This window comes from Saccopteryx leptura, chromosome 11 (assembly GCF_036850995.1).
Source record: "Saccopteryx leptura isolate mSacLep1 chromosome 11, mSacLep1_pri_phased_curated, whole genome shotgun sequence".
In the NCBI taxonomy this organism is placed as follows: domain Eukaryota; kingdom Metazoa; phylum Chordata; class Mammalia; order Chiroptera; family Emballonuridae; genus Saccopteryx; species Saccopteryx leptura.
The window spans coordinates 74685518-74710792 of NC_089513.1; the positions used below are offsets into that span (position 1 = coordinate 74685518).

Below are 25275 nucleotides of genomic sequence, written 5' to 3' on the forward strand. Positions count from 1 at the left end.
CTTCTTGTTCAACAGGTTCAGAATATGTCCCAGTCTATTGAAGTCTTAAACCTGAGAACCCAGAGAGACTTCCAATATGTTCTAAAAATGGAAACGCAAATGAAAGGGCTGAAGGCCAAGTTTCGGCAGATTGAAGATGATCGAAAGACACTAATGACCAAGCATTTTCAAGTAGGTCTGAGTTCTGCCATCTTGTCAATCCAAATGAGATCTGGAGGGCGAGGAACAGCCAGAACGCACTCAGCTAGAAAAATACTGCGCACTGGCCTGTATATACAAGGCTCAGGGCTCACTGGGGACGTCAGTCATCCCTCTGCTGATACTGACCATTAGCCGGTAGGAAGGCACAGACGACTTGTGTAAAAAGAGTCTCCTCCTCCTAGAGCTGGGTGGAGTTTCTGGATAGATGTACAGGCATTTCGATATCAGTGACAAATGGAAATCTAAAGGAAAATTAATAATTTAATTTATCGAAGGTTGTTTTTTTTTCTGATGACTTTCTGCCCTGCTAATACAAGAAATAGCAACACTGTAAATTACTAAAAGAGACAATAATACCATGGTGAATATCCACAGAAAGAGGGTGGCTTCATGATTCGATGCAAATCAAGTCTTTCTTTAGACTTTAAGTTGTTTACCGGCAGTTATTAACAAACAGTGAAAATAGACAGTCCTTTGAAGCACGCTCTGTGGACTTTCATTAACAACGTATGACAGTGTCATAGATTAAAATGAAATCTGACTGTCATAATGCCACCTGAACCCCAATGAGAAAGAAAGAGTCTGCCCTGCAAAGACATAGCACATGGTTTACAGGACACGCCGTGGTTTTATAAGCATAACAGCCTCGGCGTTTGCCACCAACAAGGAGGGTAGACTCCCTGCTGATGGTGGGGAGAGGGTCTGAACCCACACAAGCTCTAGGTCTCTGTGCATGTCACACATAACTGCGACAGCAGAGTGCCGACCAGGGACAGGGTCTCTGCACAGCATGGTTTAAGGTGGCAGAGATGTTCATGGCTTTGTAACTTTCTCAGGGGTGCTTGGGAGCCTGAGTAGAGCCGTAGAGCAGACAGTCTTGCCCTGAACCACAATTTTAAAAAACTTGACCCAAAAGGACACGAGGCTAAGAAAGTTGAGGGTGTGGACAGGAGAATGGACTAACGTGATGGATTGTGAGGTTTAAGTTGAAGAGAAAACACAAGCAGGCCAGGAGGTTAAGAGATTAGAAGGTACAGCGACATTCAAGAAAACCATCTCAGACAAGGGCCCCTCCCCGCCCCTCATAAATATATTAGCTCACAGAGGAGGTCAAGAAACCCAAAAAGGTTTTCAATGTCAACTTTCAGTGGTCAGGGTTGGTGTGCAGATCATAGAGCAGCAGCGTGAGCCTGACCTGAGGCCACCAAGGAAGCAGGAAGTGGGAGGCTCACCCCCAGGGCATTCCCGGAGAGGAGGAGGGGCCAAAGGGGCGGAGCCCGGGTGTCTGGAGGAGAGAAATCGTCCAACCAACCGCAGGGGGACAATGCTGAGCTCTGTGGCGCCAAGGGACAGCTGGAGGGTGCTAGGGCTGGCGGGGCCAGGGACACAGGATGATGATGCCTCTGTACCTATGGGAGCTCTTGGGAGAAGACAGAAACAAAAAGATACAAGGCTGAGAGAAATGTGATGAAATAATCCGTTCTGTAAGTTTGCCTCCTCGCAACAGCCAGGCTACCAATAAGAAAATTGAGTCACCAGCCAGCACCCCATGACCTAATGATTTTTATCTTCCTAGTTCGTGTAATCCAAGTAGATGGTGAAGTTACATGTCAAAACCCAAATAGCGATAGTGGTGCGAACATTATTTTTCTGAAGAATTTACAATTATTCAACACACAGTTCGAGCACTTTAAATAGATATTAGCTAATCTAATCCCCACATCATCCTATCGGGTAGGTACTATCTTTATCCCCATCATTCAGATGAAGAAAACGATGTCCAGTAAAGGTGAACAATTTGTCCAGGGCCATATATCTAACATGTGTCCGAACCGCAAAGTCCAGCTGCCGAGTTATCTACCTCCTCATATCAATGCCACAGTGCCTCTGCAAGGAGACTACCGCTCTCTGAGTAAGACCAAAGAATAATTAGATGACCAATATATGTTTGTCAAATGTATTCGCTGAGTCCTCCCTACTGTGAGTCAGATTTTGCTCCAGGCGTCAAGGTGCCATACTGGAGAAGAAATAGAACATTCCAAAAGGAAGTTTAACATCAAAGAATACTTTTCAATGAGAAGAAACTCCTCCTCCGGGATACCGTTTTCAGCTCTCGGACACACTAAGTAGGTTTTCTCTTCTGCACTCTTTGAGATGAGAAGTTGGTCCTAGGGTGGCACACTTGAGACACTCAGTCTTCCATAAAGAGATTGCGGTTGGGCAAGGCAGTCAAGTGCCGCCTTTACTGTTAGAGCTACACAGTAGAAAGTGAAAATTCTAGAAGGGGTTAGTAAACACGGATCTGTGCTAGCCTACTCTAACCTTATAAATATTTTATACGCACGTTGGTCGGACTTGCCGTTGCTCTCCGGCGAGTGTCCAGAGTTTCAAAATTGACTGCCAACAATCAAATTATGAATTTTTGAAAAAGATCCAAAAATATAGATTTTATTTTTAAATTCAGGGGAAAAAAAAAACTGCCACCAAAGCTGTGATATCATATTTTTCTCTTTTCAATATTCCCAGAGTACATACAACCTAAAACTCTTCACTGTAACAGCCGTCATATGTAGTATGCAGCAAACAGTACCAACAAAACTAATTCTTCTCATTAAAACCCTAATGAGGCGACTGCGTCTTCCTCTAGGGATGCCGCACGATGTTCAAACTAATCAGTTTATTTCAAATGAGTCACCAAAACAAGCAGAGCTCTGCAATTCTGCCTTTTGACTGCACTATTTATGAATCTTTCTCATGAGCAAGAATCGGTCCCCTCCCACTCCACACAGACATATAGGCAAATTCAAAGAACTCTGAGCCTACAGAGCAAGTAGAAATCGCCCCCCAAGAAACATAAGCCCATGAATCAGGGCAGCATTGGGCGCTCCTTAAATGCATGTCTAGTCCCAGCAACTTCTCGGTGCAATTCTAAAATGCAAGGTTCGGCTCCTTAAATGAGTCGCCGTTGCAGCAGAGTTTCTGACTGCTTCGGTGGGTTCTTCTCAAATGATCATGACAGGGACAGCTCTTTCCACAAACGAGGCCATCTGCAGTCAACTCAGCACTGACTCAGACTCAGGAAGTGATTTCACTGGCCACCACCACCGAGTTAAAGGAGAGGAAGGTGACACATCTAGAAAACGAAAGTGAAAGCGCGGGTGTGGCTCTGTCCCTGGGGGGGGCCCATCCCATGAGGCTCAGAGGGAGGGACACTATCTTGACAGCGCGCCCTTCTTCTTGTCTAGACAAAAGTCAGCGTCTCAGTTTCAAGTAACTGGGCAACTGGGCAACTCTGCCTGCTGCCTCCACTCCGAGCCCCTCGGTCCCTGAGAGAGTTAACTCGCCACATGGGTTAGCAGCTCTGCCTCCCAGGCAGAGCCCTAAATTATCTAGGCCATGGCAAATGAAGTCAGAGTGGGGGTCATAATTCAGAATGGTAAACAGCTACATCCGTTTCTCGGCGCTTAGAGGGGCTGTGCGTGATTTGTCGTGCCGGCTGAGCTTACCTTCCTAATGATGCTGTGCTGAGATGGGTGTTACACAGAACGAGGGATACCTGGGCAGCAATGGAAGCGCCGAGCGGTGGGAGGCCACCCCTGGAAGATTCCGTGGGAGGGGCAGGCTGTGCTAGGGTCCCCCGTGTCCTGGTGGCACCCCTATGGCACGAACAATCCAACCAGGCCCAGGAAATCTTTCCTGTTTCTAAGAATTGATCATAAGAAGAGGGGCCCTGGGTCGACTTCCCACCTAAATAATGCACGGTGGCTTCATGAGGTACTCAGAGAGGGAAATGGTACACCAACCCGTATTCGCTACCTTAGGAAGCTCCTACACTTATGGTAAGGATCAATTTCCTAGGACAGCACATCACCATTTAAGGAGAGGTTCCTATAGTGAAAGATAAGTAGATTTTACCACTAATGAGCATGTGGCTGCTTACATTTTCACAAAGTACCCTCGCTGCAAACCAGAAAAAAATCAATAAGGAATTCAGAACTCGTTTGAATCATCTCCTTTAAGGATCAGGCTAGAAAGAACGTAGCGGCCCGAGAGGTTTGAATGACCCCCGGGAACCCCCGGCTGCTTTTGCAGGAGCTGAAAGAGAAAATGGACGAGCTCCTGCCCTTGATCCCCGTGCTGGAGCAGTACAAGACGGACGCCAAGCTCATCACCCAGTTCAAGGAGGAGATCCGGAACCTGTCCGCTGTCCTCACCGGGATCCAGGAGGAGATCGGCGCCTACGACTACGAGGAGCTGCACCAAAGGGTGCTCAGCTTGGAAACCAGACTCCGGGACTGCATGAAAAAACTGAGTGAGTACAGGCACTGCGCAGGGCGGGGCGCATGGCTGCTGCTTAGGTGGTTTCCGGCAACGCCGCCTTCTCACATTGTTGTTGTTGTTGTTGTTGTTTTCTTTTGCCAATAGTTAGAAATGCCTAATCCTAGGGAAACCAGGGCTTGCTTGCTAAGCGCCAAAGCAAGTGTCCCTCTGTGGCTGACACATTCCTGGGAACTGAGTGGTACCTGATTAGCAGTAGCCTAGTTTTCTGATCACCCTGGTCCCATTGGAAATAGGTGGTCTGTCAAATGCAGGCAATTCTGTTGGCTACGCTAATGGAAGTCAGTTTTATTATAGAAGATGGACAGTCTGTGATGATAAACCCTAGCTTGGCCAGGGGAGGGGAGAGGGAGGGAGAGCGTTTCCGGCAGCACGAGAAAGTTAGAGACCGACCGTAGTGAAGAAACCTGCCCCAGGGCAAACCAAACCAACTCCCCTGCTCTGCAGAGCTGCCCACAGCGGCTCTGGTCCTCTCAAGAAATCAGAAGGAGATGACGCTCTTCCGTAAGGGGCCAGGCGGGCAACGCGGGGCTTGCACTGCAAGTCTTGACTCAACCAGGATGGAGTTCACATGCAGGAGCTAATTGCATCCGCAGTGCGCCCACGAACTCATTAGTCAACTGAAGTCATCGTGGGACTAATGTAACTTCACGCAGAGTCAGTTAGCGGTAAGGGACGGCATAAAGAGAGCCCGTGAGCCTGCCCACTGAGGAAGAGTATGTTAGTGTCTGGCTTGATGTGATAGGGACAGATATGGGGGTGGGGTGGGGCTTAGGGGGGCAGCTCTGTAACCCCAGAAGGTGCTCTCTTGCGATAAACAAAGCTCTCTGGACTAGGAAGCGAAGTGGGAAGAGGAGAGGCAGAATTTGAAAACAGTTATTTCTAGCCAAGAAAATTCCAAAGGAGAAAGGTAAATGTTTTAAAATAGAAGTCAACAGCGGTAGAGCATCGGCCTAGCGTGTGGAGGACCCGGGTTCGATTCCCGGCCAGGGCACACAGGAGAAGCGCCCATTTGCTTCTCCACCCCTCCGCCGCGCTTTCTTCTCTGTCTCTCTCATCCCCTTCCGCAGCCAAGGCTCCATTGGAGCAAAGATGGCCCGGGCGCTGGGGATGGCTCTGTGGCCTCTGCCTCAGGCGCTAGAGTGGCTCTGGTCGCAACATGGCAACGCCCAGGATGGGCAGAGCATCGCCCCCTGGTGGGCAGAGCGTCGCCCCTGGTGGGCGTGCCGGGTGGATCCCGGTTGGGCGCATGCGGGAGTCTGTCTGACTGTCTCTCCGTTTCCAGCTTCAGAAAAAAAAAAATGAAAAAAATAATAATAAAAAAAAAAAAGAAGTCAAATGAGGCCCTGGACGGTTGGCTCAGTGGTAGAGTGTCAGCCTGGCGTGCAGGAGTCCCGGGTTCAATTCCTGGTCAGGGCACACAGGAGAAGCGACCTTCTGCTTCTCCACCCCTCCCCCTCTCCTTCCTCTCCATCTCTTCCCTTCCCTCAGCCAAGGCTCCATTGGAGCAAAGTTGGCCCGGGTGCTGAGGATGGCTCTGTGGCCTCTGCCTCAGGCACTAGAATGGCTCTGGTTGCAACAGAGCGACCCCCCAGATGGGCAGAGCATCGCCCCCTGGTGGACATGCCGGGTGGATCCCAGTGGGGCGCATGCGGGAGTCTGTCTGACTGCCTCCCTGTTAACAACTTCAGAAAAATACAAAAAAAATAGAAGTCGAATGAGTCATGGGACCATTTTTAAGACTCATCAGTCCGCTACTGACTGTATCATTCCCGCATCTCACAAGGACCTTGAGCCACAAGGCTGGGTGTGCCGAGACCGGGCTGGTGCTGGTCTCACTGCTGTCGCCTGTGCCGGCAAGGACAAACGGCCTCGACACCAGCAAGGACAGGCAACAGGACGGTTGTGGCTAGGAGACACCGGGAAGCCCACCCAAAGTGTGCCAGTTAGGTCTTTGAGTGATTACCATGGGAAACCCTTGGGATTTGCTCAGTTTTTGAAACAAATGCCTCTCCTAACACAGACAGAGTCTCTCTGAGTCTACTTAGCTGGAAATAGTGTCTGTTGCAGGCAGGTAAGTCTACGCCCACCACAAGCTCGTTTCTCCTAATCTACGCCTAACTCTCCACACCCAACCTCCTCCAATGGTGAAAATGGTATTTGGGACAAAGAGGGTTAATCTAAGAAAACACAAATTCATATCCTAGTTCTTCTTACTGGACCAGGAATAGTGTTTCTAAGGTTCCTTCGGACTATAACCTGCAATCTATGTCTCAAAGATGCTTTTTATTAATTTTCCCCCATGGACCAGTAAGTTGGTCAAAGAATGTGACTGTCAAATAAACAGTATTAATTAGTTAATATTTAATGTTATTTTAACTAATCAAAAGCATATCCAGCAACCAATATAGATATCAAACAGCAATAAAACAGTACTTAGCTTTATTTAATGAGATGGCTGCTTTTTCAGTTAATTGACATAACCTTAAAAAATATTGAAAATAGTGGTCACACATCTTAAACTCTTTCTATAATAATAGATTATTAGCCCACAGATCCCTAGTCACTTAGTAGAGAGGCAAGGTCACAAACAATGACTCTAACTCATTTATGGTTTTTGTCCCAAGGGCTGACTGAGTATTTTTCTTCCACACGCTATGTTTATGTCAATTAACCAAGAGAGGATCCTGAGCAGAGAGAATATTTATCACCTGCACCACTAACCACTAACCCTTAATTACAGTGTCGAGAACATGTCCAGGGAGAGACAAGCAACCCTAATACTGTGCAGTATAAAGCCACACGATCTCTGAGAAAAAATAAATGAATCTTTATGTTTTCCCTTAAAAAGGAATTATTCCCATTTGAAAGGAGGTATCTGCTAAGATATATATATATATATATATATATATATATATATGTTTACAAAAGAAACACAAACACATAATTTTGAGCATGGCACTGAGTTATAGTTTGAATAACTCTTTACTTAGTATTTACACTTCCTGGGGATTGATACGGATGACGTCAAATCATTTCTGCGAACCCTTTTAACTCCATGCCTCGTGTTATCTCATCGGTAAGTGCCCGAAAATCAAAATATCAGAATGCATGGACTCGGGGAATCAATCTGAGTCGGCACCGGGGCACTAACAGGAAATGCAGGACAAAATCATTTCGGGGGGTCAGTGTTCCGAAGGGTCTAATGTCCAGCTGCCAGGCTGCCCAGCTGTAGAGGAGGATGTTGGATAGTTATGGTATCAACACTAGAGTCACAGGAGCAAAATTCATTCATCAACAGCATCTTTTCCTCCTTCACAAAAACCTCTCAACACACACAACCGATTAGCAGACGGTAGAAATGGATTGGGGAAAGAAAATGAAATTGCAGCCATGATGAATGCATTTCCATTCACCTTTCCAGTGGATTAGTTTTTAGGGAAAAAAAAAAAAAATGTCACCATGTACATCAACATACATTTTTAGGGTAACTAAAACTCAGACTAGACTCCCTCGCCTACAAGATCTCATTTACTCCCAAATAGTAGAGGTGCTGAAGGAATCGAATCACAGGTCATTGGGACTAGCAGAGCACCATTCAGCTTGTGCCTCCTACAGAATTAAAGTTCTGGCGAAAATAGAAATGAGAAAAAAAATGCTTCAACAGCAATGCACCCTAGTGGCCTGAATGAGGCACAGTAGTAATGCTATTTCCTAAGTGCTTAATTTTCTACTGTGAGAGACCAAATAGAATCAAGTCCCCTGTGCTTAATTAAATCATACCATATTTCCTGACATGCAAAAATATAATTCTATGCATGTGGGAATTTAACTGGAAAAGCACAAAGCTCTCGCGCACCCCCTGAGATCGCCCATGGATATTTAATGTAGATTATAATTAAGCTTCCCGTTTTCTAGTCCCCTACCCCCTGCCTCTTGTTAGTTCTAATTTAGGGCAGCGGTTTGGCGTCATCTAGTGAACTACCACGACGTGTCTTTCTATTGACACAAGCAGTTTGGGGGTTGGGAGGGGGGGAGGCTTTATGTTTAACATGAGTATCAGCAGCATTCAAACCTTGAGGTCCCAAGTACTGAAACTTGGGTTGTTGTCTTTACCACGTTGCTGCTACATTCGTTTTTCGAGGGAACACAAAAGGTCTATGTGGCCATGGCCATACTTGCGCATTCGGCACATACTGAATGGGTCCCCAGGGTGTGCTGGCACTGTGCCAGGTATTGGGGACTCCACGCTGAGTAGCAGGAAGGGTCGCGCCACTGTCGAGGAGCTTGCGTTTTAGTGGGGACAACAAGGACATGATGGATGACTACCACGGTGTTGACAGCTGACTGCTTGACAGGCACCATGCCAGCTCTCTGACATGTGGGAGCTCTAATTGCAGGAACCCTGGGTTCGGCCTTATTGTTGACTTTTTTTTTTTTTCTCTGAAAACAGATTGCTCAGTTTAAATTCATTTGCCAGAAGCACAGGTTGGAGGCTACAACTTTAAACCCAAATCCTTCTGAGTTCAAAGACAGAGACATGTTTTCCGCACATGGTGTCTTTTGTTGGGCACATACCGTAAGAGAGAAACTCCCTGGACGCACTCCCATAGGCTTAATTCAGTAAACAGAACCCAGCTGCTCCGTGGAGAGAAGCCAGAGGTCAGTTCTGAGTCTTCCCCAAACCTCACTCACACACTGTCACATCCCTCCCTTCACCAGGTCCCTCAAAACTCCCTTCCTCACACCTTCATTTCCGCCACCTGAATCCAAGAGCGCCAGCAGCGTCCTTCAGCATCTCTTAGCTGGAAAGGCCTCCCAACCACTCCCCTTACCTGAAGTCATTTCCTCCCCACCACACGGGGCACCTAGAGTCACCTTTCCAAATGCAAATCTCATCTTATCACATGAAATCTAAATAGGTTTGCATGGTTTGTCCTGATGACGTTGATTCTGCCTAACTCCCCAGCCCTTTTCTCTCAAATTCTCACCCTGTAACTCAACTCTAAAACTTAGCCTTCCAGTCAATCAGCTCCTTAGTGGTGTATGCACACGCCACTCATCTCCTCAACACGGAACTCCCTTCTCCTCTTGCGTGGAGCACTCTGTCGCCCCGCCTCACTTGCCCAAATTCTAACAGCTTTTCATGTTCAATAGCAGACACTGACTTTTCTACAGATCTTCTCTGATGGCTCCTTAATGCGGCTAGACATTCCCTGGCATGGTCTCTCGAAAATGACAATTTGCTTTTTCTAAAAATCTTTACCCCGTTATGGACACGTTTTCCTTGCTCTGAGAGGTCAGGGACCCCCTGTGTCTTTTTCCAGCGAAGTCTTTGTAGACTATCAAAAGACATCTAAAACAAAATAGCTAAAAAAAAGAATGTCCATAGAGTCTTTGAGAGCAAATTTTTAAAAATTAAAATGCTTCATGTTGCTTTCAAGACATAAATCAGTGTATGTCACATATAAAAAACATTTATTTCTTTTGCAAAACCAGAAATTGGGGTGGGGGGGCGGACAAAGACAACAAAACCTTTTGTTTCCATCTGTTCTTTCTTCAATGCCAATGCAGTATTTTATTCCGGAACACCTGACACTTGGCTCTACTTAGCTCTTAAAGCAAGAAAGACAGCAAATCTCAGTGAAAGCAGGAATGAACAGAGAAGTCGTACTGTGTGCCTGGCGTGGAGAGAAGTGAAATTTAATTTGCAAATATAATAGGGGAAATTTATAAGAATACCCCTGCAAATTAAATTCAAAAGATTCTCTGCAAATGAACCATGGACCAAAGACAGTGCTCCTCTCAAATTCTAGATTGGAACATAGAATGCCATTTTCCCAGCATTCGTTCATTCACCTGATGACTCATTCTTTAGAACCCTAATTATTTCAGCATATTTGGGGGCTGATTTACTATAAACTGACTTATATAAGGTCTACCAGAAAGTTCTATTCATTTTTGGAATAAAACAAAATACAAATTTTTCTTACCGTCAATAAACTTTATTAAATAGTATAATTGCCATTATTATTATTGATTTCTTGCCAGCGTGAGGGCAATTTGTATATCCCATTTTTGAAAAATGTTTTATCTTTTGATGCGAAAAATTGAACCAGTGCTTGTTTGATATCTTCTTCATTTTTGAATTTTTTTGCCCTTCAAAAAATTTTGTAAGGACAAAAACAAGTGATAGTCGGCATTATTCCTTCACCAAATGCTTTCAATAAATTTCTACATGCTTCTGTAGCATTTCTTTCTTGTTGAAATTCGTAAAAATTACAGTGGCATAAACGGACTTTATCAGTAGCCATGGGTACACTATCGCTTCACACATAAGACTTAACGCGAATCAACTTTGTTTTACTTAATTTGCTACGTCAGTATGTATACATTAAGTGATAAAAATAGAGAGGCACACATGTGCCAAATAAACATGTGCTTACGTGTCAAAACTTGTTGTGATAGAAACGGACAGAACTTTCCGGTAGACCTTATAATTTATCTTTTTTTTTGTATCCTGGCATTTTCCCAGATTACAACTAAATTATAAGCCTTCTAAGGATATAAAACCTGTTTTTCAGAGGCAGGCATAAATTGGCAAATTATTTGGGATTTCATAATACAGTTCTGCTCCGTTCTCGTTTTGGATATTAAATAGGTTTCACCTGAAAGATATGTTCATAATATAAGCTCAATCCCAGAAAATGTTGAAACAATTAAACAAGATGGGTGAAGTTGTGTTAGTTATAGAAAAGAGAGGTATTTGGACACACATCATGCCTGGTCCCATTTATCAAACACCCACTGAAAACTCATTCTAGCGCTCTATCCAATACGGCAACTATTATGTTCACCCATCACTACCCTCAGCAACATAGTAAGATAAGACATGAAAATATATAAAAGGTGAAATAATAGAAACAGATTTTTACCATCAAATGCATGGTAGAGGTCAAGTTCTTTTAAGAAGCTTCAATAGACAGACTTTAAAAATCCATCATACCTACTTCTTGCTATGTCAGTTCTCCAATGGCCTGTACGGGAAAAGAAACAACATTCTGCCATAAAAATGTTCACTATTCCATTTAATCTACTTCTATGGGCATGGTCTTAGGATGCAAATCCAGGAGCGGTTAGTCCAGAACATTACAAAGTACAATTATATATCGAAGAAATGAACAAAAGAGAAAACAGATGTTTTGTTTTTATGCTTCATTGATCCAAACAACTGACCTTCCTGCTGAATTCCAGATGACACATTTCCTGAGCTACAGGGTGACAAACATGGGCTGTAACTGATAGTACAAACTCCAGTGTTGAAAAGGCATTGGAAAAAAAAAACCCACTAAAAAAAAAAAAAGGCATCGGAGAAATAAAATGGTCCCATTTTCAGCTACCTAGTCAATGCATTTTCTGAATATATAGAACCATACACATGCAATATATTATAAAATGCTAATATTTTCCCGTGTCTCACTGCAGACAAGAGCATAGCAAGAGAAAATCAATGAAGCAAAACTCTTAACTTCTTTCTCTGCCATCCAGTTTTGCAGGAACATTTGTCTTCCGGGCATCTGGGAAAATTATCCTTTCTCTCCGGCTTCCTTTGTCCTCACGGAAAGGGACAGTGAAGTAACAAAGATAATTATTTATTTGAACAAGTGCCGGTTTGGGGAGCCCAGAAACAGAAATGACTTTTACTGTTTGTTCTACTGTTTACGATTTCTGCACTCCATCAGAATCTGAGAACACCTGTGTTTACTTAACACAAAGACCCACAAAATACTGCAAAAAACAGCCAGTTTTTACAAATTCATGCAATTTTAATTTCACTTGACAAGATGAGTTTTAGTTTACGTATCCAATAATTATTTATAAGAGAAACTTCTGCTGGGAGGAAATCAACAGTGACAGCCCTTTCTGGTTTTTGCTTCCTGGCGTAACAGTAGGTGATGATGACCATGGTTTTCTTGTCCTGATTGTGTGTGTGTGTGTGTGTGTGTGTGTGTGTGTGTGTGTGTTTTACTAATGCCACAAATACCACCTTCTCCCCACCAGCACATAAAAGTTTGTTGATTCCCTGTCTATTCAATGTTCTCTTCGGTATGAAGAACATGGGGAGCTTCAGGCCATCCATCTTACAGCTGAGAGAGCCACCCCAGAGAATAATTGCCCTATCCGATAGTCTACGATGATTTAATGTGGTGGCTGAGATTAGAAACCACCTCAGCCTTCCCACCTGGACAAAATGTACTACAGAAGGAATCATTTCCTGAGGAATCTACTAGGAAATAGTGTAAGAAAGAAAAGAGAGACCAAAAAAAAAAAGGGGGGGGGGCCTTATGAAAGGGTAGAGGCATGGTTACCCATGGTTACTAAACAGATTAACGCACTACTTGCTCGTGGGTTCATCTATTCAATTATTGTCCCTTTTACAGCATCCGTTTCATCTTCTCCATGAGATGATCCCTAAAGGTAAACAGTCTTTTCTTAAACAACGAGATCAGTACAACAGTGAAAATGTCCCATACCCCCCCCCCAACTTCTCCCTGGAGAGAATCTGCAATAACCACTGCTTTGGTCTACAGTCTTAAAAACCGCCTCTAGGCCAGCTTCTGACCTCAGCACTTGTTCACTTGATTCTTGCGATCACTAGCGGCCACTTGCTGATGAATTCCAAGGTCGTTTCTTTGATTTATTATCTTTGCTCTGTCTGTTTTATCTCAGATTATCTTTATTTTCTCTAGACGCTTCAGTGGTCCACCCTGCAGGTCAGTCCTTCACCCTTCTTAAAATGCTCCTGTCTCTGGGATTTCTTAACGCCACACCATTTTTTTCCCTATCCCATTTATAGTTTAGTGGGCTTTTCGGCTGGGTCCTCTAAACACTGGGATGCCCCGGAGCTGTTCCAGATGCCTCCCTCTGCTCTGGGCACGTCCTCCGAGGCACTAGTTACCCTCTGGCTCCATTATTGTCATTGTGCCCAAGACCACTGTCAAAACGATGTCTTGAAGGGCGTCTGCTCCCTAGAGTTGTACACTATCTTCTCTACGTCTCCACGGGATAATAGTCTTGGACAAGTTCAAATAACCCATATTGAATTTTCTTTTTTCCTCCCAAAGCCATTCCTTCTTTAGTTATTTCTTCTGAGTAAATGACACTACAATCTGCCCAGCTGAACAGCCAAAAATTTGGATGTTAACCTAGATTCTTTTTGGTCTGAGATTTTTTTAAAAATTCCTTTTTTACTTTCCATCTTCACATCTAAAGTTTAGTCCTATCAACTTTACCCGAAAAGACAGAGAACACGAACCAGTCTACTTCTCTCCCTCTCCATCACCCCTTCCGGCGTCGCTCGCCTGGACCAACGCGACAGAACATTTTACTGGCCTCTCTGCCCAATCCCCCTCCGCAGTTCATCTTCCATTGCAGCTCGATGATCGTTTCAGAATGTGGCTCACATTCCATCGCTCCACATCCTCTTAAAATACTCCAGGCGCTTCCCCTCTTACATAGAATAAAACCCAGGTACCCGCTTTTAAGATTCCACTGTCCAAACTCTTCACCTCTCCGACCTCATCCTGGATTTTCCAAGGGTGCTGTAGACACACTGGCCTCCCTTTGTTCTTATTTCTCCTAACTCGCCCCATGGAGCCGGGTTTAGGGTCTTGGTAAGAACAATAATAATGGCGAACAGTTTGCAAGTACTTAACTGTGCACCAAACGCTACTCTACACTCCCAGCACGTATTTCTTATTTACTCTTCCTGGGAGACAGACATCAGGACTGTTACCCAGGAGTCACGGCGAGATTCCATGCTGTTTAAGGTCCCCAGAGAATAAGTGATAGACTCAGGATCCAGATATAGGCAGTCAGACACCGGGACCCAAGCAGCTTGGACACGGTGCTTTCCCCTAACCGACCCACTGTGCTGACGTCCTTCCTTCAGCTCACGGGCCCCTGGCCAATCTCAGATCAGATATCACACTCTGAGAGGTCTTCCCTACTCACCCAGTCTAATGCAGCTGCCCTATTTAAATACCTGTATTAAATTTACTCCCACCCCATATAGGTAGCTTGCTTGCTTCTTTACGTGTTCCTTCTCTTTCTTCCATGAGAAGGCAAGCTTCACGAGAACACAGGTCTCACACCTTGCTTGCCATTGTAGTTCTAACACCTGGAGCAGGTGCTCACTAGACCTTAGCTAGATAAAGAAATGGACGAGGGAGTGAACAAAATACCCTGGTCCGAAGACAATACACTACAGTAGCCTTTCTTCTAGAACCGATAAGTATGTTTTCTGAGTCAGAATTGACTGGAATAAGAATGAATTACTCCCACCAAACACAACAGATGGTGAAAGAGTTGATTAGCCAATAGGCCTCCTCACCATAATCACCCAATTTGGAGGGACTTTATGTAAAGCACCTTATGCATGACTCAGTGAGGAGGAAAGGACATTTCCATACATAACTACCCTAGACCTATTTGGGGTTTTAAGCAAGTTTATTGCCAAGTAGTCCAAAATTCTCTCTATACTATCTTGGATTAAGACACTGAGGGACACAGTTAAGGTACAGATCTCATTTTTAAATTGTTGGTATTTTGGATTATTAATGCCTCAGTTCAAGTGTGCTTCTTAGATCAACATGTCCAAAACTGGTTTATTCAAAGGGTGTGACTTCAGGGATGAAAAGTTGTGGACTGAGGTCAAAGCCAGGGTGGTGACAGGAAGACAGAGGCTGACACTGCACATTGTGAGTCACCGGGCAGATGGGAGACAGCTGTTGGGTGACAGATCTGGAGGAAAACAAGGGAAAAAGGAATACACACAGGAGAATTAAAGAATGCACAACACAGGTCCACGAATGATCGCACGACCTTCCTGGCCAGAGACTAGATACCATATATCATCATTTGGAACCAGAGTATACACAGTCTCACATACAGATTGTGAAAATGGTTTACGGCTAACTTAAAAGCCCATTCACTGAAATCTCAGAGTTGAATTTTACAAAATGACATTGATTTACTAGAGCTGAGTATCCTTCCCACAGAGAAGTACTATTAAGATACATATGAAGGGCCAAATCAGTGAGATCCCATAAGAAATATACGTGCATTAAACTTGGTCTTTCTAGACCCTCACATTTATTTTTTACAAGAAAAAAAAAAAAACACCAAACATTAAACATGGAAGATTAGTTAAATTTTCTTGTTTCTTTCTACCTTTGACAGTTTATGGCTATGTTTTGTAGAGGAGGAAGGGGTAAATGTGGCTTAAAATAAGATCAATTTCAAGTTATCTAAGGACGCTATCTTAATGGAAGAGAGGCTATTATGCGTCACAGTACTCAGGGCTGAATCTCCATAATTTTTATTTAATATCAGCAGGCATTCAGAGCACTCAGGGCTACAGCCTTTTCTTCTCAACATAGATTTGGTCTGAAATAGCTTCCCACACTTAACTTTCCTTACCAGTTGAGTCAAAAAGGGAAAGAAAGAAAGAAAGAAAGAAAGAAAGAAAGAAAGAAAGAAAGAAAGAAAGAAAGAAAGAAAGAAAGAAAGAAAGAAAGAAAGAAAAGAAATTGAAAGGTCAGCCCTAAGCAACGGCCCTGTGAAAAGCAACAATATATGAACCTACTTTGTCTCCCTGTTCCTGTACCCCCAACGCCTAGCATAGTCCCAGTGTGTAATAACTGCTCGGTAAATGATTGCTCAACGAATAAGTTAATTATTCCAGATTTAAATAGTAACCATGGGTTTTACCCTCTAATGCATTTCAGAGGAAATGCCCACTGAGGTAAGAAGAATGCGAAGTCATTTTCCGTGTCGGTATCAGAAGCTTTTAACGCCTGGTATAATTTCTGTCTCAGTTCCCGGTCTCCACAGTCCAAGGCTCAGCAGTGCCCCCTTCCGCCATATGGATACAAGGCTGGGTTAGAGCCAAACACCACAGACGCCGAGACGCCCACACTACCCATGTGCCATCACTTTTTGGGAATGTTGATTACATCAGAGTCATGGCAAAGACACTTGCCAAAGATAATCCTTAGGCAGATTTTAACTAATCCATCCAGTTCAATGCCTATGAAAGTCATGCCTACATAAATGGAATCCAGAACATCATTTTAGCCCAGGAACCTGATCAACATCTAAATAAGCATTCATCAGAGTGAAATAGGAGCTCTGAGTCTCCCTGCCTCGTCCAAACTACGCTTCGGTCTTCGTGTGGTGGAGGCTACCTATGGCAAAGGGGCTGGATTTGCTGACCGGCAGGGTAGAACCCTCACTTTGAGGTTTAACCGTAGAGTTTCATCATCTAAAATGTTAACTCCAAAATGACAAAAATCCCTTTTCACTCTCAGTATAAAAGCCACTTGAAGTCACCGTAATATCTTCCTGACTGTGTGTACAGTTGGTCATTTCCTCGGAGTATCAAGTTTCGTGGGGACAACCATTTCATGATGTTTGTGTTTCATACTTGGAACATTGCATTGATCTATTTCCAGAACAAATTTAAATTGACTTCTGAGGTTCCGTGTATCTTTTTTTTGTTGTTGTTGTTCAAATAATCATGAAAGATCATTCATCTTGAAAGGACTATTTTGCAAGACATGTCAGACTGACAATTATTTTTTCTCCTATGGAAATTGAGTTTTCAACAGAAGCATATTTGTCCAAGGTCATAATCACTTACTACGTTGCAATAAATTGCACATTTCTATCTCAGCTGCATGCGTAATATCCTTCCATTTAGCTCCTACAAATGTGCTAACCAATGTAGTCGCCTATTAGCTTTTCTTAACATCTGTATGAAGTAACCTATAAATATTATAATTCTCTGTAAAGATTCTAGTTTTGTTTTTTGTTTTTTAATTATTTACTGATTTTACAGAGAGAGAAGGCAGGTGATGAGAGGTATCAATTCATAGTTGCTTTACTTTAGTTGTTCATTGCTCGCTTGTTGTTTGCGTCTTGACTGGGCAAGCCCAGGGTTTCAAACCAGCGACCTCAGCATCCTAGTTTGATGCTCTATCCATTGTGCCACCACAGGTCAGGCTAAAGATTCTAATTTTTTAAAGGTTGAAAGAATTAGAGAGAAAGAGATTGCCTTGCCAGTTATAAACCAGAGCTGGAAGTCTAAAGGACACAATTTCAATCTAGTCCGTATAGGATTGAAACCAAATTAAAATGCAGAATATTCGCAGCTCCCATTTCTGAGGAGATTTACATCTTCAATTTCCACCTGCTTCCCTGACCTGCAAGGAAGCCTGGCATATAAAACCTGAAAATTATTTCAATAGGTAACACATAATGTGATTTTTTTCTTTTTAGATTTAATGGCTGATATTACATTTTCGCAGCTATTTGAACTTTTAAAATTATAAATATTGCATGCACGTGGCTAGAAAATTATATGCTTCGGCTAAAAGGACTTAGAATAAATAGTAGCTGAATTCTTTTCTAGCTCTGCTGTCCAGAGGCAACCACGTTGAATGTTAGGGCTTTATGTGGTTAAATCTTATCTCTAAAAAGTGCTTATTTTTCCACCATTTTTAAAAGCAGTTTTAAATATTGTTTAATGACTCTCTGCTCTATAAAAATGAAGATTTAGGTCACTTAGCTAAAAGCCAGTTTCTTTCTTGTCTCCTCATAATCTGCTTATGATGGTTCACAGTTCGACACTTTATCAATTTTGTCACTTCAAGCCTCGCATTTAAATCTTTATTGTTTTTCATCAACTATAAGAAAATTCTTTTAACACCATGTGTTTTTAAATGGGAAGTTAGTTACACCCCATCTTTTTTCTTTTTTTTTTTTCATCTCTTCTCCCAATTGTTAACTCTCTCTCCATATGGCCCTTACCTATCCGACGTCAGCATGGTTGGAAGCATCTTGCCTTCTCTGTACTCATACCGCCGAGGAAACATCTGCTCTCTGTCATTAGTTTGGGGGCTGACTCTACAAGTTCAGCGTGCATGTTATTACAGCGATGCTCACGTTCTTTAGGAGCTAAGTGGTGGGCTCGGATGTTTTCTACGTTCTCCACATCTGTGCCATCCCGGGGGGAGATGAGGTCAAGGTCAAATGAAGTCTCCTCTTACGCACATCGGTAGATGCCTTCGCCACACCCAATTTCTCCTGGGGGGTCTCAGACTGTAGTTTCATAGACCAGCTCCTCTTATTGCCAAGACCTCCCTCCTGGAGATGTCCCTGCCCGTTCTGGATTAATTGCTCTCGTGACCGAGGGCACAGCTGTCTGAGACAAGGAAAGCCACCCCTTTCCTGTTCTCGTGCCTCGTCCTTCTCAGTGTACTTGCTTACTTTGCTACTTGCTATCTATTCTCAAATAACTCCCCAAGAACACAGTGCAGTGTAGGCAAACGTTGGAAAGTTTGTGGGTCAGAAAATACTCTATCTCCCTCTGATTTCTGCCCCCTAAATAAAAAGGCACTGATGCCCATTTTCAGCATCCAGCATTGATGATGAGAGGCCCAATGCCCGTCTGATCCTTATCCATTTGCATGCGGCCAGCTCACGCTGTCTCTCTGAAAAGTTCCAATTTCTTCTCTTTATCGTGAATCTTCTAAATTTCACAGTGATTTTTAAAGTATTTATTATTATTATTCATTAGGATGTGCCCTTTTAATTCCAATATTTAGGTTTTGAAACTTGGAAAAGTCCTTAGTGATTTTCAATATACTTGAATTTTCATGCATTTACCCTCAGTGAATTTAGAAATATTTGGTTGGCCATGACACTTTCACTCGTGTGTTCAGAGAATATACTCAACGTTGTAGCGATCGCTGAAGTAATAGTATAAATGGTTATCTCCCAGCATGTCCCTAACTGCACGATGTAGTAGTCGTCCAGTTCTGAATACTTCTCACGAGGAAGCGCCACTCTGGAGCTAGCTGTATTCTTGACTTGCTTTGGAGATCTGTTCTTTCTCTTCCAAACCCACAGGAACCATTAGGAACAAACTAGAAATATATTGATTCTAAGGACAGGCAGAAGAGAATGGAAGAAACATGGAACAAAAAGGACAAAAACATTTTGAGTCAAAAGAAAATAAAACAGAAAGGAAATAAAGGTTATAAATGGATAGGAAAGAATATTCCTCTGTTTAGATCAGGGGTCCCCAAACTACGGCCCGCGGGTCACATGCAGCCCCCTGAGGCCATTTATCCGGCCCCTGCCGCACACCTGGAAGGGGCACCTCTTTCATTGGTGGTCAGTGAGAGGAGCATAGTTCCCATTGAAATACTGGTCAGTTTGTTGATTTAAATTTACTTGTTCTCTATTTTAAATATTGTATTCGTTCCCATTTTGTTTTTTTACTTTAAAATAAGATATGTGTAGTGTGCATAGGGATTTGTTCATAGTTTTTTTATAGTCCGGCCCTCCAACGGTCTGAGGGACAGTGAACTGGCCCCCTGTGTAAAAAGTTTGGGGACCCCTGGTTTAGATGAGAGGTCAACATTTAAGGGACTCAGATTGTGTTTCCCAATGGTAACAATGCACCACTTTTAAATGTTACTGTTTAAAATCTCACAAAATACCTGGGAATTTCTGTTTGGTTTAGGTCTATACATTTATGAATTCCAAGATTTTCCTAAAATCTTGTTTGGTAAAAATACTACAGTTTTTAAAGAAAGTTATGAATTTTGCCATGTCTACTGCAACGATGGATTGTTTATCTCTTTCCTGACACGTGATTCCAGGGACCAAGGGCTTGAGTTGTGGGGGGCTGCCTGTCCTTGGCCATGCTGTGACTTTCCTGGCAAGCCCTGCTATCTGCAAGAGGTGCTCACACTTCAAAACCCTATCTCTGTCCAGAAGCCTGTGGCGGAATTTTTATTGTTCTATTCTATAACGGTATCTTCACCGAAGCTGCAAACGCATCAGCACAAACTGAATCTGCTCACAGAGTTCCTTCTGGCTTGTATCAGTTTGTCTAAAGTCCTAAAGCACAGGGGCCGGGGGTGGGGCAGAGCGACTGACCAGGTAAACAGGTCCTGCAACAATTGGTCGAATTTTTCTGACTTCTTAGAAGAGACAGCTGGTGAATCGGTATTCGTGAAAATAGCTTTCCTTGTTTCTTTCCCTCCAGATTGCACAGATCACTTTCTATTTTTAAACTCTGTAGTTTAGATTTAAGAGTATTGAGAAGGAAACTCCTCAGGGTTCAACTTATCGTTAAAGGTACAACACTCAACATGAATGATCTTTTGTTCAAAACACGTAATGGTAACCCCACGATTTAGGAGACCCTCTTTTTGCTCTTGCGTGTGTGTTGGCATCATTGTCGGTGGATACCTAATATGTTTACGTTTTTCTCACTTCAGCATGTGGCAAACTGATGAAAATCACCGGCCCAGTTACAATCAAGACATCTGGAACCCGGTTTGGTGCCTGGATGACTGATCCTTTAGCGTCGGAAAAAAACAACAGAGTATGTCGCTTCCACAAATGCCTTTGTTTAAAACTGTGCTTCGTTTATACTTGTGTCTACGGGACTATTCATTTCCTTTAGGGATGTAGTTTCAACTTAAGAACTGTTATATCACTGCCAATATTTTCAGTTTGATAATAGCAACATAGCTACAGATATATGGCAAACGTATTTTAGTAAAATGTTCCTTCTGTAACTCACCAATAGAGTGAGTATAATTTTTATTCGCTTTAGTTTTGTTTTAAACTTTAAAGGGCTAATTGCAAGAATACTAAAACCTGTTTCCTAATGTGAAAACAAACACTAAGTAAGTGAAAAAGTCAAGAGCTAACTAATTCGCAAAGCAAGGTGAAATATTCTTGGAGTCTAGATAGAGGTAATTTCAAAGGAAATAACACCAACTTTGAAGGGTGGGGGTATCTTCGTAAATCAGCAATACCTGTATTATGTAAATCAGTATACTGGGAACCTGGCTTAGCTCTGTTCATGTTCTGTTTCTGAGCTCAGCATGCATTAAGGTTCTTAAGGGTTACATCCAAATGCGTTTAGTAGCTAGGTTAATAAAACAGTTGCATTAAAAAGTAGTTGTGCCTATCAGCTGATCCAATGAACAAGCGTTAGTTACTAGAAGATTCTGTGGTACGCATAAAGGAGAAATAAGTTAAATGGTGTCAAGTTAGACCATGCGTTATTCAGAGCAGGTCACAGAATAAGTAAATTTGCTGAAGGCAGTATTTTTGCAGTTATTGATCACACTGATCTCTCAGGTAACTAAACAGTGATGTGATTTGCACTGAAATAAAAAGAGAGAAGAGGAGAAAAAGGAAAGAAAGAAAGAGAGAGAGAGAAAAAGAGAGAGAGAGAGAGAGAAAGAACCAAGAGCAAATCAAGTTCAAGGCAATAAGCTCAGCTGTTTCCTTTCCTCACAGACCGTGCCTCTATTTTTGCAAAGGCCTGCTCTAGTATCAGCGGTAAGATAACGTGACTTCCGGAGTCTGAGAATAATTACCACGAGCATGTGTTGCCTCTCTTTGTCTTTGCTTTGGAATTCTCAGAAAAGTACAGAACTTATGTACTCTGTGTTTTCCTCTTCTTCCTAGGTCTGGTACATGGACAGTTACACTAACAACAAAATTGTCCGTGAGTACAAATCCCTGGCGGACTTTGTCAGTGGGGCTGAATCCAGGACCTACAACCTGCCTTTCAAATGGGCAGGAACTAACCACGTTGTCTACAACGGCTCCCTCTATTTCAACAAGTACCAGAGTAACATCATCATCAAGTACAGCTTCGACCTGGGCCGGGTGCTGGCACAGCGCAGCCTGGAGTACGCCGGCTTCCAGAACGTCTACCCCTACACGTGGGGGGGGTTCTCCGACATCGACCTGATGGCTGACGAGATCGGACTGTGGGCCGTGTACGCGACCAACCAGAACGCCGGCAACATCGTCATCAGTCAGCTGAACCAGGACACCTTGGAGGTGGTGAAAAGCTGGAACACCGGGTACCCCAAGAGGAGCGCGGGGGAGTCGTTCATGATCTGCGGAACGCTGTATGTCACCAACTCCCACCTCACGGGAGCCAAGGTGTATTACTCCTACTCCACCAAGACCTCCACGTACGAGTACACAGACATCCCCTTTCATAACCAGTACTTCCACATCTCCATGCTCGACTACAACGCCAGAGATAGAGCGCTCTATGCCTGGAACAATGGTCACCAGGTCCTGTTCAATGTCACCCTTTTCCACATCATTAAGACTGAGGATGACACATAGGCAAATGTCATTTGTTTTCGTTGATCTAAACAGTGTCGCTGGTGAGAAACTCTGTAAGACCCCCTTCTGTCCTTTTCTTTATTATAACTTTCCACCATGTCTCCAAAGCATTTTTATTATCAAGTTGGTGTTTCAAAAAAAAAGCCACTGAGCCCATCTAACCTGTTGGAAACATATCTTAATCCCTAAATATACAAGGCCTATCATGTTCTTGTCGTGAAAAGCACTAAAAAGAGCATAAGTGGCTAAAGTCATCGTTTTGCAAAAGATTAATGACCTGCCTTATATTAGAGTCAGAGACTAATTTATATTCGAGTCAGAGACTAATGGTAGCTTAAATGCATGAATGTCTCCCTATTTTTTTTTTTAATTTAACTTTGTCATTTTTTTTTTTACTGTCTCTAGCTCCACATCAAGAAACACTTGGTAGGAATCAGAAAAAAAAAAAATTAAAAAAAAAAAACCCAAAAAACCAGAAAAGCACTTTCTCCCATTTCTAAAGAAAGATGTGAGGATTTTATTTACACGGAGAAACACTCAGACTCGTGACGCTGTCCCTCAGTCCTCTGAGGCGGTGCTGTACAGTCATTTATAAATCTCTTGCTAACATTTTATCCGCAATACGTATTTCTACCATTGTAACCACCATTGTGCAATTGTGTCTCTTCACTTCTGTGGAAGTCAGTAATATTTTTTTTATATATAAAAATACGCAGAAGTTTAATCTCAGTCATTCTTACGGCTCCACTTTCAAGGGTGGTCAAGAAGGAAGCCATCTTCTTGGCTTCCTCCTTCGCCCTAGTAATTGTATTTATTATAAGCTAACAAGAAAATCAAAGGAGGTCCCTTCCATGGAGTCTTTTATTTTACCCCAAGTGGACCGGACCACTGACGCGGAATGCTAAACAGATTCGGTACGGATGAGTGCCTCTGTGCACCCTACTGAACGCGGCTGGGTCACAACAATTGGATTTGAGTTGGCTCTACCCACTTATGATTCAACCAACCAAACTGTGTTCTTCGTAACTGAATATATTAGTGTTTTATCTTTTACACACAACTCGAAATACTGTAATTTCTCGTGTCAGGATTCTTAACAGTACATGAAGCACATATAAAAACTCTTTAAAAAATTCTGCAACATCATCTGAATTCATATTATAAACGCTGGAGAGTTACTGGCAAGGTTTGTGCAAAGGCAAATTATGGGAAGACTTGAGAGAGTTATCTGTGTGGATTAAATGTGCAAAATAACCAATTTAGGAGGCAGCCAGCCCCTTGTTATCCTGACTCACTGTGTGTGAAGAAATAACGGAACCAAAAAAGACAGCTTTAAAAATGTTATCTAAGTAACTCCCAAAACATATTATCAATATATGTCAAATGTGTCACTGAGTTTGGATGGATTTCCCATATATTGAAAAAAAACTTACCTAACACAGCTTTACAGGAACTAGTCTGAGTTGGGTTTCATAATTTAAAAAGTATAGAATAAATAATATATAACTTAAATTGTTGTAAATGTTTAGTTTCACGCATACATCATATTGTAATTTCCTTTGTAAAATAAGGCTGTAACAATTCAGATCAAGCATTGTGTAAGGAAATGCTAATATTCTAGAGTAACTCATTCCAATCATCACAAGTAAAACATCATTCTCCAATAGCTCACTGTCGACAATGTAGGATTAAATAACCCAATCTTGAAAGTGTCAAAGTTTAACAAAGATGTCTCTCTTTCTCAACTCTCTCTCTCTTTTTTTGCCTCCTGGGTCCTTTTGCAATGTTGTCTTTCTTCTCTTTGAAAACATCTATCAAAGTTCTCCTCTGCTTCTGAGCATTAGAAAATGTAGGGTATACACTCATCATCATATACACACCACAAACATCATCAGCCAACACTTGCTATATCAAGCGTTTGTGTGAAGAAAGTCACCTTCAGAAATGAATGAATTTTTAAGTATGGCCTCTACTGCATAGCCAGATCTTCATTACTTGTGGGGTTTTTATTTCTTAAACGATGTAATATGGTATCATGTACGTACGTCCAAAACCTAGACCACCACAGCTTTGTGTGAGGTGTGCAGCTTGTGAAGCACTTTCCTGTCTTCTGTGTGGGGTTCGCCACCACGCCCATTCATGGTGTTTGTGCTGCCGGGGACGCACAGACTCTGTGACCGTCAACGGAACCGGGTAACATGCATTTAAAAATGTGATTTGCATTCAACACTTACAGTTTAAAAGCATTTTTCTTAATAAATTATCAGTTTTGTGCCTGAAATAAATAAGAACTTACTCTAAACACTGTTTCAATTCTTTTTTTTTTTTTAAATCTCCAATAAAATAAATCTTATGAGGGGAATAAGGACTTTTTAAAAATCATCCATATAATCCAATCAGAAAAGAGACTCAAGCTGAGGGAGTCTTCATCTTGAGCAAACTGTGTAACTGGCCTTTTCTAAATTAGCCAGATCGTGAATAAACTCCCATGTTATT

At 42.7% G+C, this 25275-nt stretch overlaps 1 protein-coding gene across 1 annotated transcript in view; it reads left to right on the forward strand.

The window, feature by feature from the left end:
* OLFM3 (olfactomedin 3) overlaps positions 1 to 25047 on the forward strand; it is a 181137-nt gene extending 156090 nt beyond the window's left edge. Inside the window, exons 3-6 of the mRNA XM_066353187.1 lie at positions 16 to 171; positions 4294 to 4513; positions 20895 to 21001; positions 22102 to 25047. Coding sequence (XP_066209284.1) covers positions 16 to 171; positions 4294 to 4513; positions 20895 to 21001; positions 22102 to 22779 — 1161 coding nt within the window. The 3' untranslated portion in view covers positions 22780 to 25047. The remainder of the gene's footprint in view (positions 1 to 15; positions 172 to 4293; positions 4514 to 20894; positions 21002 to 22101) is intronic.
* Positions 25048 to 25275: the final 228 nt, after the last annotated feature.